This window comes from Schistocerca cancellata, chromosome 6 (genome assembly GCF_023864275.1).
Source record: "Schistocerca cancellata isolate TAMUIC-IGC-003103 chromosome 6, iqSchCanc2.1, whole genome shotgun sequence".
NCBI classification, from domain to species: domain Eukaryota; kingdom Metazoa; phylum Arthropoda; class Insecta; order Orthoptera; family Acrididae; genus Schistocerca; species Schistocerca cancellata.
In genome coordinates this window covers 584157962-584174928 of record NC_064631.1, presented here as the reverse complement: position 1 = coordinate 584174928, position 16967 = coordinate 584157962, and the positions used below count along the sequence as shown (strand labels likewise).

Here is a 16967-nt window from a genome sequence, read left to right as displayed (position 1 = left end):
TGTTGACCTCCACCTCAAAGATGGCTACATCAGTAGCTACATACGTATCAGACTGACCAACCACCAGCAGTACCTCCACTTCAGCAGTTGCCAATCATTCCAAACCCAGAAGTCCCTTCCATCCAGTCTAGCCATCTGTGGCTGCCATATCTATAGTGATGAGCAGTCCCTCTCAAGATACACAAAGAGTCTCACTGAGGCCTTCACAGACCGTAATTACTCACCCAACCTTGTACAAAAACAGATCTCCCATGCCTTATCTCTCTAGTCACCCACCACCTCCAAAAGACCCACATTTTGTCCTTAGAGAGCATTCCCCTCGTGACTCCATACAACCCAGGACTGGAGCAACTGAATCACATTCTCTGCCAGGATTTCAAATACCTCTCATCTCATCCCTCCCACAGAGTATTCCATCACCCATCAGACCACCAAAATATTTTTGTGCATCCCTACACAACACCTGCTCCCAATGTCTTGCCTCATTGATCATATCCCCGTAAAAGACCTATATGCAAGACCTGCCCAATACATCCTTCCACCTACTCCAGTTCTGCCACAAGCATCACCTATCCCATCAAAGGCAGGGCTACCTGTGAAACCAGTCATGTGATTTACAAGCTAAGCTGCAACCACTGTGCTGCTTTCTAAGTGGACATGACAACCAACAAGCTGTCTGTCTGCATGAATGCCCACTGACTAACTGTGGCCAAGAAGCAGGTGGACCACCCAGTTACTGAGCATGCAACCTGACATAAGATTCTTCATTTCAATGACTGTTTTGCAGCCTGCACCACCTGGGTCCTTCGCAAGCTTTTCTTAAGTTCGCAGATGGGAACTCTCACTACAATATATCCTATGTTCCCATAGCCCTCCTTGCCTCAACTTTCCTTAGTCATTGTCCTTACCCATGTGTTTCCTTCCCTGTTCCCATTCCAGCACCACACAGCCCTCTATTCCACCAATACACCCACAGTCTTTTTACTTCTCTCCTTTTCTTCTGCAGCCCCCCCCCCCCCCCCCCCACTACTCGCCTTCTAACATGCCGACTGCACCTAGCTGCTGTACCCTCTCCACACCTTGTACCTGTATGCTCCTACAAGCAGCACTTTACTGTCCCCTGTCCCTACCCCGCTATCTCTTGCCCTCTCCACTTCTGCCTCCTCCTTACCCCCACCATCTAGTTCTTTCTCCCATCATGCACTGCAGCTCACAGTCTGGTCTTGGCAGCCAGAGACAATGGTTATGTGTGTGAGAGCTGTGTTTGCCTGAGTGTACATGTGTGGGCATGTTGCCTCTTCTGATGAAGGCCTGTTTGGGCAAAAGCTTTGTTTGACAGTCCTTTTGTTGTTCCTATCTGCAACTCAGCATCTCAACTGTATGGTGAGTACCAACTACCCTTTTCATAATATTTTACAGTTATGGTGACATCAGGACAAAGAAAATCGCTGACTGATGCAGCCGAGAGGAGGTGATGAACCTCTGTGCAGGGGACAGGCAGTTTGGAGAGAGAGAGAGAGAGAGAGAGAGAGAGAGAGAGAGAGAGAGAGAGAGAGAGAGAGAGAGAGGGAGGGAGGGAGGGAGGGAGTGGATGGTGCTCTGAAATGAATGCATGTGATGAATTAAAGATATGTGGTGGATCAGGACTTATATAATGAATCCTTTAAGATCTAATTAGAATTTGGAGATCTCATAAAGTTCTTTCATGTCACTGAATTGTATTCTCCTGCTGAAAATGGGAGTATGTGAAGAAAGAACGTACTCATAATAGTGCAGCATAATTACTCTCAGCTGACAGTGTTCTGTCCATAAATTCCAAATACATGTGCTATAATCTCACTTTGCCAGACAGTCTGAACTCATCACAAAGAGTTGATTTTTTTCCCAATATACAACTTCATATAGCTTCTTCAAATCACACAGTGAATTCATTTCACTGTGTCATATTATATCCCAGTGCTTGTAATCCTTGTCAGTTCCTAATAGTTCAAGTTATTTCTCATTATTTGTAATTCATCTCAGTTCCTAAGATAAATCTAGAAGCATTAACTGACATGGAAGGAGTAAAGGTAAACACTCACTGTGTATTTTTAAAATTGGTTTTATTTCTCCTTGAATGCAGCTTCATCTTGTACATCTTAGATAATCATTTCCAAACATTTCGAGAATAAACAGGGAAAAACTAATTTCCATGGGATGAGACTGCTTTTGCAAAACCACCATTATTGTTAGTATGCAGGTAATGAATTGTAATAAAGCAATAAATGATATTTGCCTTTCTCTGGTAATATGTTCTCATTACAGTTCTTTGATAGGTATCCTTTTTTCTGGAACCTTTGATCCAATGTGTGTGTTTATAGTATTAGAGTAAATGAGATCTGATAGCATAATAATGAGGTACATATTCACAGATGGCCTGGTGCCTCACTGATTGTGATCCGCGGACATAAGCACCTGCACGAGTGTGCATACATTGGTGATGACTCTTCAGAGGAAGAAGAGGAGCAGCTGCTACAGGAGGCAGCAGAACAGGGGGTGCCAGCAGCAGTCACCACCAGCCCCTTGTCCTTGCCCCAGGCCACCCCTGCAAGGGCACCCCAGTCCAAGGGTGAGGACGATGATGACAGCCCTGCCAATTCACCCAGTGTAATGCGCAGGTATGCTGCATCTAGAATACTGTTTGCAGACAACAGTTGTGTGTCTTCTTCCCGAATCTGTAGGCTGTGCATTTGAAAACTTCTCAGTATTGGAGCTGGATCAGTCAGCACTGTGAAGAAGAGTTCAATTGGTACTTTGATATTTATGGCTAATTAATACATAAAAATATTTTTGAGCTTGCCATCTAGAATTTCCAAAGTTTCTAGTCACTAACATAGTTGAGAAAGGGTTAAAGTGGTTACAAATGAAATTATCCATCCAAAGGTCTCCATTGCGTAACTCATAAAATGTTGTTAGAGAAGTTCAAATATCACAGTGCTCATCATCATACTCTTTTCACAAGACAGGAATTTTATCTGAATATGAAGAGCAGTTGTATTTTCATTTTAATCAGTCAATGAATACTTAAGAGGTCAACAGAAATTTGTTGTAGTGGAATGAACAATAGTAAAGTTGAGCATCTGTAATGTTAAGTGGAGGTTGAAACCTAACAAATGGTCAACAAAATCCACATTTTTGTATTAGACAATAGCCACTCAGTGCTCAGTGGTAAAATGTTGATGGGCGTCATGTTCAGGAAGAGCAAAGCTCAGTTACGAAGTAGCTACTCATCTGGTCACCCGGATTTTCCATTTTTTTTCTCTGTATCAGTTCAGCTAAATGCTGAAATGGTTCTATCAACTAGATCACGAATGAATGATTTTTGTCTCCAGAGAACCATTGCTTTGCATGAAGTGTCAATAAGAGTACACTTAGGAGGTCTATATGTAGCACATTGCATTTATTTACTTGTAACCTTAGCAACTATGAGGGCATAGTGTAAATTAATGCCTCCAAACTTTACTTGTAAAAATTGTAAAAGCTTTTTAAATAAAACAAATTGTACTAATAAACAATGAAAAACCAGGATGGAATGTAACAATATTATGAAAAGGAAAGTTGCTACTCACCATATAGTGGAGATGCTAAGTCGCAGATAGGCACAACAAAAAGACTGTCACAAGTAAAGCTTTTAGCCAGGAAGGCCTTCGTCAAAAATAGACAACAGATATACTCGTGTGTGTGTCTGTGTGTGTGTGTGTGTGTGTGTGTGTGTGTGTGTGTGTGTGTGTGTGTGTGGTTTATTTTTGACAAAGGCCTTACTGGCTGAAAGCTTTATTTGTGACAGTCTTCTTGCTGTGCCTATCTGCGACTCAACATCTCCACTATATGGTGAGTAGCAACTTTCCTTTTCATAATAGTGTTACAAACCTTGTTAATATATATATATATCACTTTGCCACGAAGAAAAATGATCCTAATCCTACCCCTAATGATCCAACTCCCCAAGACACTATCCAAATTGAACCCTGCCTGGAACAGTTCCGTCCTCCGTCACAGCGGGACCCACCTCCTCTTCCTCAAAATCACCCTCTCCAAACCTTCCAGGAATTTCTGACTTCCAGCCTTGCCTCTCAATCCTTCTTAAAAAACCTTAATCCTACTCCCAACATCACCACTGCTGAAGCCCAGGCTATCCGTGATCTGAAGGCTGACCGGTCCATCGTCATTCTTCCGGCGGACAAGGGTTCCACGACCATGGTACTTGATTGTCGGGAGTATGTGGCTGAGGGACTGCGTCAGCTTTCAGACAACACCACATACAAAGTTTGCCAAGGTAATCCCATTCCTGATGTCCAGGCAGAGCTTCAAGGAATCCTCGGAACCTTAGGCCCCCTACAAAACCTTTCACCTGACTCCATCAACCTCCTCACCCCACCGACACCCCGCACCCCTACCTTCTACCTTCTTCCTAAAATTCACAAACCCAATCATCCCGGCCGCCCCATTGTAGCTGGTTACCAAGCCCCCACAGAACGTATCTCTGCCTACGTAGATCAACACCTTCAACCTATTACATGCAGTCTCCCATCCTTCATCAAAGACACCAACCACTTTCTCGAACGCCTGGAATCCTTACCCAATCCGTTACCCCCAGAAACCATCCTTGTAACCATTGATGCCACTGCCTTATACACAAATATCCCGCACATCCAGGGCCTCGCTGCGATGGAGCACTTCCTTTCACGCCGATCACCTGCCACCCTACCTAAAACCTCTTTCCTCATTACCTTAGCCAGCTTCATCCTGACCCACAACTTCTTCACTTTTGAAAACCAGACATACCAACAATTAAAGGGAACAGCCATGGGTACCAGGATGGCCCCCTCGTACGCCAACCTATTCATGGGTCGCTTAGAGGAAGCCTTCTTGGTTACCCAGGCCTGCCAACCCAAAGTTTGGTACAGATTTATTGATGACATCTTCATGATCTGGACTCACAGTGAAGAAGAACTCCAGAATTTCCTCTCCAACCTCAACTCCTTTGGTTCCATCAGATTCACCTGGTCCTACTCCAAATCCCATGCCACTTTCCTTGATGTTGACCTTCACCTGTCCAATGGCCAGCTTCACACGTCCGTCCACATCAAACCCACCAACAAGCAACAGTACCTCCATTACGACAGCTGCCACCCATTCCACATCAAACGGTCCCTTCCCTACAGCCTAGGTCTTCGTGGCAAACAAATCTGCTCCAGTCCGGAATCCCTGAAGCATTACACCAACAACCTGACAACAGCTTTCGCATCCCGCAACTACCCTCCCGACCTGGTACAGAAGCAAATAACCAGAGCCACTTCCTCATCCTCTCAAACCCAGAACCTCCCACAGAAGAACCACAAAAGTGCCCCACTTGTAACAGGATACTTTCCGGGACTGGATCAGATTCTGAATGTGGCTCTCCAGCAGGGATACGACTTCCTCAAATCCTGCCCTGAAATGTGATCCATCCTTCACGAAATCCTCCCCACTCCACCAAGAGTGTCTTTCCGCCGTCCACCTAACCTTCGTAACCTCTTGGTACATCCCTATGAAATCCCCAAACCACCTTCCCTACCCTCTGGCTCCTACCCTTGTAACTGCCCCCGGTGTAAAACCTGTCCCATGCACCCTCCCACCCCCACCTACTCCAGTCCTGTAACCCGGAAGGTGTACACGATCAAAGGCAGAGCCACGTGTGAAAGCACCCACGTGATCTACCAACTGACCTGCCTACACTGTGATGCATTCTATGTGGGAATGACCAGCAACAAACTGTCCATTCGCATGAATGGACACAGGCAGACAGTGTTTGTTGGTAATGAGGATCACCCTGTGGCTAAACATGCCTTGGTGCACGACCAGCACATCTTGGCGCAGTGTTACACCGTCCGGGTTATCTGGATACTTCCTAGTAACACCAACCTATCTGAACTCCGGAGATGGGAACTTGCTCTTCAACATATCCTCTCTTCCTGTTATCCACCAGGCCTCAATCTCCGCTAATTTCAAGTTGCCGCCACTCATACCTCACCTGTCATTCAACAACATCTTTGCCTCTGCACTTCTGCCTCGACTGACATCTCTGCCCGAACTCTTTGTCTTTAAATATGTCTGCTTGTGTCTGTATATGTGTGGATGGATATGTGTGTGTGTGCGAGTGTATACCCGTCCTTTTTTTCCCCATAAGGTAAGTCTTTCCACTCCCGGGACTGGAATGACTCCTTACCCTCTCCCTTAAAACCCACATCCTTTCGTCTTTCCCTCTCCTCCCCTCTTTCCTGATGAGGTAACAGTTTGTTGCGAAAGCTTGAATTTTGTGTGTATGTTTGTGTTCGTTTGTGTGTCTGTCGACCTGCCAGCACTTTCATTTGGTAAGTAACATCATCTTTGTTTTTAGGTATATATATATAATTCTACACTCATACTCATAAATTAAGGATAATTGCAGAATGTGGTGCCACACAACGTGGCACTACATAAAACTGGCGCTAATAGCATAGGCACATAGAGAACACACATGACACAGATCTGTAAGTCCACGGTATTGGTGATAAGTTGAGAAAACCGTCCCGAAACACATGTGCTACAAAATGCCACTGTTTCCTGTGCATGTATCCTGACATAAATATGGGATATGATCACCATGCGCACGTACGCAGACCACACAATGGTTTGGCATACTCTGGATCAGGTGGTCGAGCAGCTGCTGGGGTACAGCCACCCATTCTTGTACCAGTGCCAGTTGGAGCTCCTGAAGTGTCCTTGGGGTTTGAAGATGTGCAGCGATATGTCAAACAAGAGCATCCCAGACATGCTTCATGGGGTTTACGTCTGGAGAACAGGCAGACCACTTCATTCGCCTGATATCTTCTGTTTCAAGGTACTCCTCCACGATGACAGCTCGGTGGGGCCGTGCGTTGTTATCCATCAGGAGGAAGGTGGGACCCACTGCACCCCTGAAAAGGCAGACATACTGGTGCAAAATGACATCCCAATACACCTGACCTGTTACAGTTCCTCTCACCGATCATAACCCCACCCCACACCATCAAACCATGACCTCCATACAGGTCCCTTTCAAGGACATTAAGGGGTTAGTATCTGGTTCCTGGTTCACGCCAGATGAAAATCACTGTTCAGACTATACCTGGAGTCATTCGTGAACATAACCCGGGACCACTGTTCCAATGACCATGTACTGTGTTCTTGACACCAGGCTTTACGGGCTCTCCTGTGACCAGGGGTCAGTGGAATGCACCTTGCAGGTTTCTGGGTAAATAAACCATGTCTGTTCAGTCGTCTGTAGACTGTGTGTCTGGACACAACTGTTCCATTGGCTATGGTAAGGTCCCGAGCAAGGCTACCTGCAGTACTCTATGGCCATCTGCAGGCACTGATGATGAGATATCGGTCTTCTTATGGTGTAGTACACTGTGGAAATCCTGTGCTGTAGCACCCGGACACGTTTCCTATTGGCTGTAATCATTGCCATAATCTTGAGATCACACTTTGTGGCACACAGAGGGCCCGTGCTATGACCTGCTGTGTTTGACCAGCGTCCAGTTGCCCTAGTATTCTCCCCTCATAACCTCATCAATATGTTGTTCTTTGAGCCATTTTCAACACACAGTCACCATTAGCATATCTGAAAATGTCTGCACGCTTATTCACTGCACCATACTCTGACATGCACCAACACACCTCTGTGTATGTGGACTACTACCAGCGCCACCGTGAGACGACTGCAGGTCAAATGCACCGCATGGTCATATCCCGAGGTGATTTAAACCCGCAAATTGCCCACCACAGCATTGTTTCACCATGTATCAGCATTATCCTTAATTTATGAGCATGAGTGTACATCTTTATTCTTCATATCTACATATTTGCAGCCCTCTGGCACTAGAGGGATCAGAATTCTAGTGTAACATGGTGGTGTGTAATGTAACAATTTGGTGTAATCAAGTTTTGATTTCAAAGAATTCATCCACACATGGAGGACCTTCTCCTTCAGAATGACAATGCCAGATGACACATGAGTGCTGCAACATCTGCAACAATCTGATGCCTTGGGTTCACTGTCGATCATCCTCCACCCAGTCCCAACTTGACCCAATCCAATTTTCATCAGCCTTTGAGGGCTTCAGTTTTTAATAATGAAGCAGTGCAAGCAGGTATGAGATTGTGGCTCTGTCAGCAAAGACAAACATTTTACAGTGATGGTATCAACAAACTAGGAGAAATGTGTTAGTTGCCAGCATGACTATGTTTAGAAATAAATATGTGGACATGAAGGTAGAATGTCAAAGCTTTTTAAGTAAAACAAATATTATTAAGAGTTTTCACATAAAAAATTTGAAGGCATTACTTTTCAGCAGGCTCTTGTAATATTAATTTATAAATCAGACTGTCCTCATTCCTAATCTTGTTAAAGTATTTAAAACACTATCTCCCAAAACTGGCCCACAAACAAAGTTTCCCTGCTGGGGCTTCCCTCAGTCCTATTTACCCAACTACAATCTTAAACCTACTAGAAAGAAGTATCCATCTCACTAAAGAGTATCATCCCAGAGCAGGAGATATGCAGATCATCTGTCTGGGTTCGAGTACCTTTTGCCATACCCAGAAATGAGTAACAACTTCTCAAACGCTTTCAATCCCTCACCCTTTTCCACCCAAATTAGCTTTCTTGAACTGTGTTAGTCGGAATTGTCCCTCCAGCACATCCTTCTGTTTTACAACCCACCTGCCTTCAGTATCCACCCTTGTTAGTTTTTCATTTCCCACCTACCTTCCTTCCTCCCCCCCCCCCCCCCCCCCCCAATTACCACCACCATCCCATCAGCATCACAGTTAGCTACTGCTACCTCATCTCAAGTTCTGTTTATGCTTTCTGTCATAAATAAATAGCAGTGTCATTATTGTGACTTATCATATGGCAAGCTAATTTAAGAATTATCACTAAACATTGCTCTTTTTGCAGGCTTCGTCCAGGTGTAATTATTCACAAGAAACCTGGTCCAATTGCACAACATGAACTTATAAACCATTCTGATGATGCTGATCACCATTATGAGCCTGAGGAGGACTTGCACAAAGTTGCTCACAATTTAATACATGCAGGTGTCAGAGTGATTCCACCCCCAAAGGTAAATTACATTATGGCATAGTTTCTGTATTTATTTGTTGTAACTTTGTAAGAAAGGCAGAAAAAAATAAAATCTAAAAACTAGGCAGGTTGGAAAAGTCACCTAATATGTGCAGAGATTGGAATAGAGTTGGCATATGACATGACTGCTTTCATAAGTGGCTGTGCCTGTGATGGGACAGGATAAGCCTGTGATGGGCTGTAATGGATGTAGTGGGTGAGAATCAGACAGATCATACCAGAGTCTTCCACAGGAGTATGTGGTGAGGGTTGGGAATGGATGTGGCATAGGGATAGGCCAGTATATTGCGGAGATTGGGTATGCAGCAGAATACCACTTTAGGAGAGGTGACTAGGATTGTGGGTGGGATGTTCTTCATTTCTGGGCACAGTGATAACTGGTCAAACTCCTGGCAAAAGATGTAATTCAGTTGTTCCAGCCCTGTATGGTATCAGGTAATGAGGGGGCTGCTATTGTACTGGTGGTTCTTGGGAGTCTCCCAACATGATTCTACATTCATGTAAACTCAACTCCACAATTAACCAATTCTTTTTAGTATTTTCTTGAACCAGCTTATTACAGTTTCAATTAGAAGTAATTTTTGTATTTCAGATTCATAAACATTCCTTCTAATATATTTAGTTTATTAGTTGAAATGCTCCAGATTGGTGTTAGTAAACATTAAGATATTAACTATGTGACTCCTGACATTCATTTGTATCCAATAATTCAACTACTCCACAAATTCCATGTCGACAGCTCTTTGGTACTGTATGGAAAACTGCCAAAGGAATCTCCTGCTTCAAAGTGGCTCCCAGCAGTCGTAGCTACTGCTAGATGTGGTATGAAATCATAGAGGCATTGTGAATCTGTGGGAAAGAACATCCTCATGATAGCTCCCATACAGAAGAGCACTTTATATTAATCAAACTTCATACTGCTGGTTTACACTTTGCTTGAAGTAGCATTCCATTTAGGGAGCCCTATCATTTACCACTATGAGATTATTTTAACACACAAGGATTAAATAGCCCCATCTCAAAGCCTTGCTTCCATATTATCTGTATAACTGTGACATAAAATTCAATAAGAAATATTCCATTTAAAGAGTTATCTTTCATTATGATATAAGTGGAGTTGAATGGTTGCAACAGAATTATATTTTAGTAGCTCAATTTCCATTATGTTTTGGTCCGTAAAAGTGCATCTAGTTGCTCTTCATTTGTTTTCTATGGTCACCACATCAAGAAAAGTATTTCCTTCATGGGAGCAGTGGTCCAAATGTTATACATTTCCCATTGTTCCTTGTGACTGTGGTAACTGTGGACAGTTGTTATGCAGAATGTGATATGTGCTCAGTACCACAGCTTCTGCATCAACAGTTACTTGTCATTTCTCATGTGTATACTGCTTGATCTCTGCCTGTGTCTCATTTGTAATTTTTATTTATGCTATACTCCTGTATTAAATTTTGGTATTTATGCTTCCATTTTGAAATCCTTCCACTCAGATTTACACCTCTCTTTATTTGTACAACCATCTACACACTGCCACTTAATTATTCTGTAGCTTTTTTTTGTTCTGAAAAACAAAAAGCAGTACATTGCTTTCTGTAATGCCCATTGGCTATAGAGCACTCATTTTATTAGGACTGATCCACAGACATAAGCAACCAATTCTCATGATGCCATTATACGGGAGCATGCTGAAAAGTAATACCTCCAAATTTTTAATGTGAAAACTCTTAAAGCTTTTTTAAATAAAAAAAAAGTCATTAACATTCTACATCTTTATACTTCACATCTACATATTTATTTCTCAACACAGTCGTCCCGGCGAAGAACACATTCTAACGCTTTGGACGACTTAAAGTGGTGAAGTATGTTGAATTGAATTGATTTTATTTGATCCTGTAAGATTACATTGTGTACAGTAAATGTACGTGTAATATAGGATATGTCAAAGTATTAACATTCTTCATCACTTATTTTTCTATACCTTTAGCTTACATTTTTACATCACTGATAATGAGTAACAATATATACAAATTTAATGGCATAAGTATTCTGCAACACTGTAAAACTCTTTTTCAATGAGATAGTCTTTAAGTTTCTTTGGAAAGTCATTGTGAAGTACACTATCTTGCAGGTTTTTGGGCAGACTTCTTAGTAGTCTGATACCAGAGTACTGAGGTCCTTTTTCTAGCATTGCCAGTCGGTGGGGTATGCTCCGTACTTCATTCTTCCTTCTTGTATTGTGGGTGTGTACACTAGCATTTGTAATCCAGTCCTCACTACCTTTTGTGATGTACATTATTGTTTTGTATATATACAATGATGAAAAAGTTAAGATACCTAAATTCTTGAAACAGTTTCTGCACGTTTCAGAGGTCTTTCTTCTTAAAATGGTCCTAATTGCTTTTTTTTGTAATGTGAACACTCGTTTTGTCTCTTGTTTGTTTGAGTTTCCCCACACAGTCACTCCATACTGTAAGTATGGTTCGAAAAGTCCATGATACACTGTACACAGAAGGTTCTTGTCTGAATACTGTGATAGCTGCATCATTAAGAATATGACAGAGCTCAGTTTCTTACAGACATTATTAATATGTTTTTTTTCCATTTCAGTTCATTATCCACAAGAATACCTAAGAATCTAGCAGATTCTGCTTCTTCCAGCCTTGTTCCATCAACCTCTAAATCCATGTCTACAGCCTTTTCCTTGTTTTTAAACACTGCATACATAGTCTTTTTTAGATTTATAACCAGTTCATTGTCCAACAGCCATTGAGCTGTGACATTTGCAGATATGTATGCTCTCCTCTCAAGCTGTTCCATATTTTGATCACTATTTAGTATTGTCATGTCATCAGCATATAATATTTTCTTTTCTTCCTCCTCAATGCCTAAATCATTGACAAATACATTAAATAACAATGGTCCCATTACCGAACTCTGCGGCACTCCATATTTGATGAATTTGGTTTCCGATTGGTATGAGTTTCCTAATGATACATACTGCTTGCGGTTGCACAAGTACGATTTTATCCATTCACATGTGTGTAAATGCCCACTTCTTTAACAATATGAGTTACTTGAGATTGTCAGCTGACTTTCCTTGCTGGTTAGCTTGCTGCTACAACCTCCTTTTCTCTTCTTCTCAGAAGTATCTTTGCTAGAAACAGGAATTTCTCAAGACTCTTTCTCCTTATAAAAATAAGCAGGTGTACGCAGTTTCTGTTGCTCCACTCAACAATGTATATTTGAACATCAAACTTTTCACAAATCTCAGATTCCACGTAAGCAAATACTATCAAGTAAGCCTCTTCACATCTCCAAATGTTAGAAACAAAGTATATTATGAATATAATAGAGGGAAACATTCCACGTGGGAAAAATATATTTAAAAAGAAAGATGATGAGACTTACCCAACAAAAGCGCTGGCAGGTCGATAGACACACAAATAAACACAAACATACACACAAAACTCTAGCTTTCGCAACCAATGGTTGCCTCGTCAGGAAAGAGGGAAGGAGAAGGAAAGACAAAAGGATATGGGTTTTAAGGGAGAGGGTAAGGAGTCATTCCAATCCCGGGAGCGGAAAGACTTACCTTAGGGGGAAAAAAGGACAGGTATACACTCGCACACACACACATATCCATCCATATGGATGGATATGTGTGTGTGTGCGAGTGTATACCTGTCCTTTTTTCCCCCTAAGGTAAGTCTTTCCGCTCCCGGGATTGGAATGACTCCTTACCCTCTCCCTTAAAACCCATATCCTTTTGTCTTTCCTTCTCCTTCCCTCTTTCCTGACGAGGCAACCATTGGTTGCGAAAGCTAGAGTTTTGTGTGTATGTTTGTGTTTATTTGTGTGTCTATCGACCTGCCAGCGCTTTTGTTGGGTAAGTCTCATCATCTTTCTTTTTAAATAAACAAAGTATATTTACGTATAAGATAAGGTTGGCATTATAACATGGTCCTTTCTCAATATGAATTTCAATACATGTCTTATCCTCTCCATGTCCTAAATGAACATTAATTAACAATTCTTCAATGGTCCTTCTTTTTTTTTCACTACAATAGTCAAAGTTATAAAACACCACATAATACACAAACATTCCTTGTTCTTTCACTACGGATTCCACAGTGTGACCGGCAAGCGCCTGTCAGCACCGTTCGACCACCAATTCTATAGTCGTCTGACGATAAGCTTCAAGCCTGCACACACAGACAGGTGATGTGCAGTAAATAGGCTCTCTCACACTTATATTTAAAATATCATGTGTTCGAGATGGTAGAAGGGTGAGTGGTTCTAGAATTTATGCAGAAATTCTTGAAACACTACAACATTACTCCCAGCCACAGACCAGTTTGTTGATACTGTCATTGTAGCATTTTCAACTTTGTTGACAGAGCCACAACCTCACCTGTGCTTTCATTGCTTCAGCACTAGAAAAGAGAAGTCCTAGAAGGTGTTCTGCAAGTTTTGGAAACACCAAGGTTCTGCAACTTTTAACAGACCTCTTCCTTTCTAAATTTCCACAGTCTATAAGTTGTCCTACTCCTTTGTCCACATGGTGACTTTATAATCTACAGGAGATTCAAATTTATAGTTAGAGGTCCTTAACATGTACGAACAGTGTTGGTACTTATCTTTTACGGTGGTGGCTTTGTTTTGTCTTCATAGTATATCTTGGCTTCGTGAAGTCTAGGAGTGATTCCACTGTGAGGTTCCTACGGTTTTCTTTATGTTAGGATGAGACTAACTGGTTTGTATAGTAACATGGTATTTTGCTTTTTTAGAGGAAAAGAGTTATTTTAGTTTATGCACATCACATATTTAATAAATCTTCTCACATTTAACACTTCTACACCAATATAAAATGAAACATTGTCTTTCACCAAATTTACACTGCATCTTTCACCACATCTGTATCACAACCTCGCCCAACTGACACTAGTGATAAAAGACCCCGAACCTCGTGTTCCGAAGATCCATCTCCTCCCCGCATGACCAAAGATGACAGTCTCTTCAAGTTGTTAAACTCGAAGCTAAAGGCAATATTTACATAAAATATTACATGTAAAGAAATTACAGCAATAAATAATTTTATGTTCTCACAAATACTAATTTGATTCGGGCCATTAGTTTAAATACAGAGGAATGCACAGAGAAGGCTAGCTAATGTTTTCTGCTTGGTTCAAGGTTATGCTAAATGGTATATTCAATGTGCTTTGGGAACTATTATATGCGATTCAATAGTCATAAGTTGTAGACACCATTGCCATGAAGCAAGGTTAAAGTGTGGAAAGATAAATATACAGAATCTGACAGTCTTCAAATCAGACATTGGAGTATCGGTTACTTCAAACTGTTTGCTGTATCAAGTATTACTATTCTAGTTTAGGGGTCATGGTGTCATTCTGTTATAATACCCCCCCCCCCCCCCCCCTCACACACACACACACACACACACACACACACAAGTCCATGCATGTCATGCATGGGATTGTGTGTTGCTATGGAACATAAGCACTTTGTGAAAACATTAACTTTCCCATTGATTAATATGTCCTAAGACATGCAAAATTGTTTACTCCAGAAAAGATCTGATTGAGTACAACATAACAAGGATATTACTTAAAATTATTCCACATAAATTAGTCTTTTTAAATATTTCTTAATTAATTTGTATCACTATGAAAAGGATGTACAACATGTCAGGTAAGTCCAAACTTTTACAGCTGAATTCATGTAGAAGTTTTAACATATGGTTTAAGGTTCTTCAAGCTCACAAATTTAAATTGCTGGAGGATTTCTTTTTTCTCCATTTGAGTCTTTGATTACACAGTATTCAATTTTCATTGCGGTAGTTCAATTATGGTACCTATCAATGCCTTCTCATCTCTTGATAAATGTCTATCAGATGTTCACCACCTTGCTCACGTAGTGTCCTAATACTGGTTGTCCATGGTAATTTATAAATGTATTTTCTCATTTCCTCCTCAGCCTTCAGTATTATGCTTTTTTCATCTCTTTTCTGAAATTTCCATTATAGCATTAATTTTTGGATGAAGTTTTGTCGTGCATAGGCAGAAAGTTTTTTTTAAGAAGGGTGTGAGTCCGACTATATCTCTAACTATAGTATAGACATGGAACATAATATATCTAATACACACACCATAATAAAAATTCCAGTTCCAAAAGTTAGTAATAAAATTGATTTCCCAAGGGATAATATACAATTTGAAGGTTACATAGGCTGTATTGAGTAAGAAGTGCAATGGACTTATAGCTAACAACAAAATATGGCACCTTATTGATCATGGTAGCTGCAGAGCCATGTTAAAATGGGTACATAATTATATGGTATCTGTATAAATTCAAGTTTACTTTAACACTGACTCAATGCATCTTAGTTAAACTCACTTTTCTGATATCCGGTAACAGTGTCAGGGGTTTATTTAGAATACATTAAGTGAACTGTGGAGTGAGGGCATCTCTCACAACTTTTTAATATAAGTGTTTCAATAAAATACCATATGGAATGGCTTGTGCCCAAAACAACCATTAAATCTAAAGAAATCATTATTATAAAATAAACAGGTTCTTTTTAACCACATACATAAAATAGACATAGTTCAAAATGATGCAATACTTATACACAATGCTCTTAGGGAAAATTCATGTATATGTGACAAATGTAATCACATGATGAAGCAAGTGCAAATTCAATGATACATGATCGGCACTGTATTTTCTGAGTCAGATTGGTTTACATATTTATGATTTAATGTTTCCTTTATAATAAAGTAGCTGAGACGTTCCTTATGTGATTGTGTCTCTATCATTGCAATATACTCACATTGTACATCTACGTCAGCTTTATAGGTCAAATCATGACAAACTCTACACTTCCATTGTGTCCAATAGTTAGTATTTGTACCTCAACTTCACATCATTATTAAACAGCGTTCCATTTTTATTTACTCTCCTGTGTTTCAAATAGCATTCTGTCATGGATAGAAATTATTTCAAATTGTGTAACAGAGCATGGGATGAATTCCTAACATCTCTTCGTTCACTTGAACATTAAATTGCCTAAACTATTACAAAATATTCTCTCAATATAAAATTCAAAATTAGTACCACATAACCTTCAATCCATCACAAGAGTTTCAAATGTAACACATCAACAACTGTCTCCATAATGCTCTAAACCTCAATACATTCTTAATTCACATAATTAAATTTCATGACTACCCACCATATTTTTTTAAAATACTACAACATACCTGGTCTTTTAATACACACTCTCATAATCTGATGAATATCTCCAGTTTACTTTATCTATTAAATAATGTTCCATCTGGCGTAGCTTACAAATGACAAGGTTTTGTTTTCTTACACATAAACACTATTCATGTCTTATTACTTTAAAAATATCTATATCTACATCTACATCCATACTCCACAAGCCACCTGATGGTGTGTGGCGGAGGGTACCTTGAGTACCTCTATCGGTTCTCCGTTCTATTCCAGTCTCGTATTGTTCTTGGAAAGAAAGATTGTTGGTATGCCTCTGTGAGGGCTCTAATCTCTCTGATTTTATCCTCATGGTCTCTTTGTGAGATATATGTAGGAGGGAGCAATATACTGCTTGACTCCTCAGTGAAGGAATGTTCTCGAAACTTCAACAAAAGCCCATACCGAGCTACTGAGCATCTCTTTTGCAGAGTCTTCCACTGGAGTTTATCTATCATCTCCATAACGCTTTCGCTATTACTAAATG

The 16967-nt window shown here is 40.8% G+C and overlaps 1 protein-coding gene across 1 annotated transcript in view; it reads left to right on the top strand.

Moving 5' to 3' along the window:
• LOC126088444 (uncharacterized) overlaps positions 1-16967 on the top strand; it is a 267276-nt gene that overhangs the window by 210380 nt on the left and 39929 nt on the right. Inside the window, exons 4-5 of the mRNA XM_049906586.1 lie at positions 2412-2657; positions 9005-9170. Coding sequence (XP_049762543.1) covers positions 2412-2657; positions 9005-9170 — 412 coding nt within the window. The remainder of the gene's footprint in view (positions 1-2411; positions 2658-9004; positions 9171-16967) is intronic.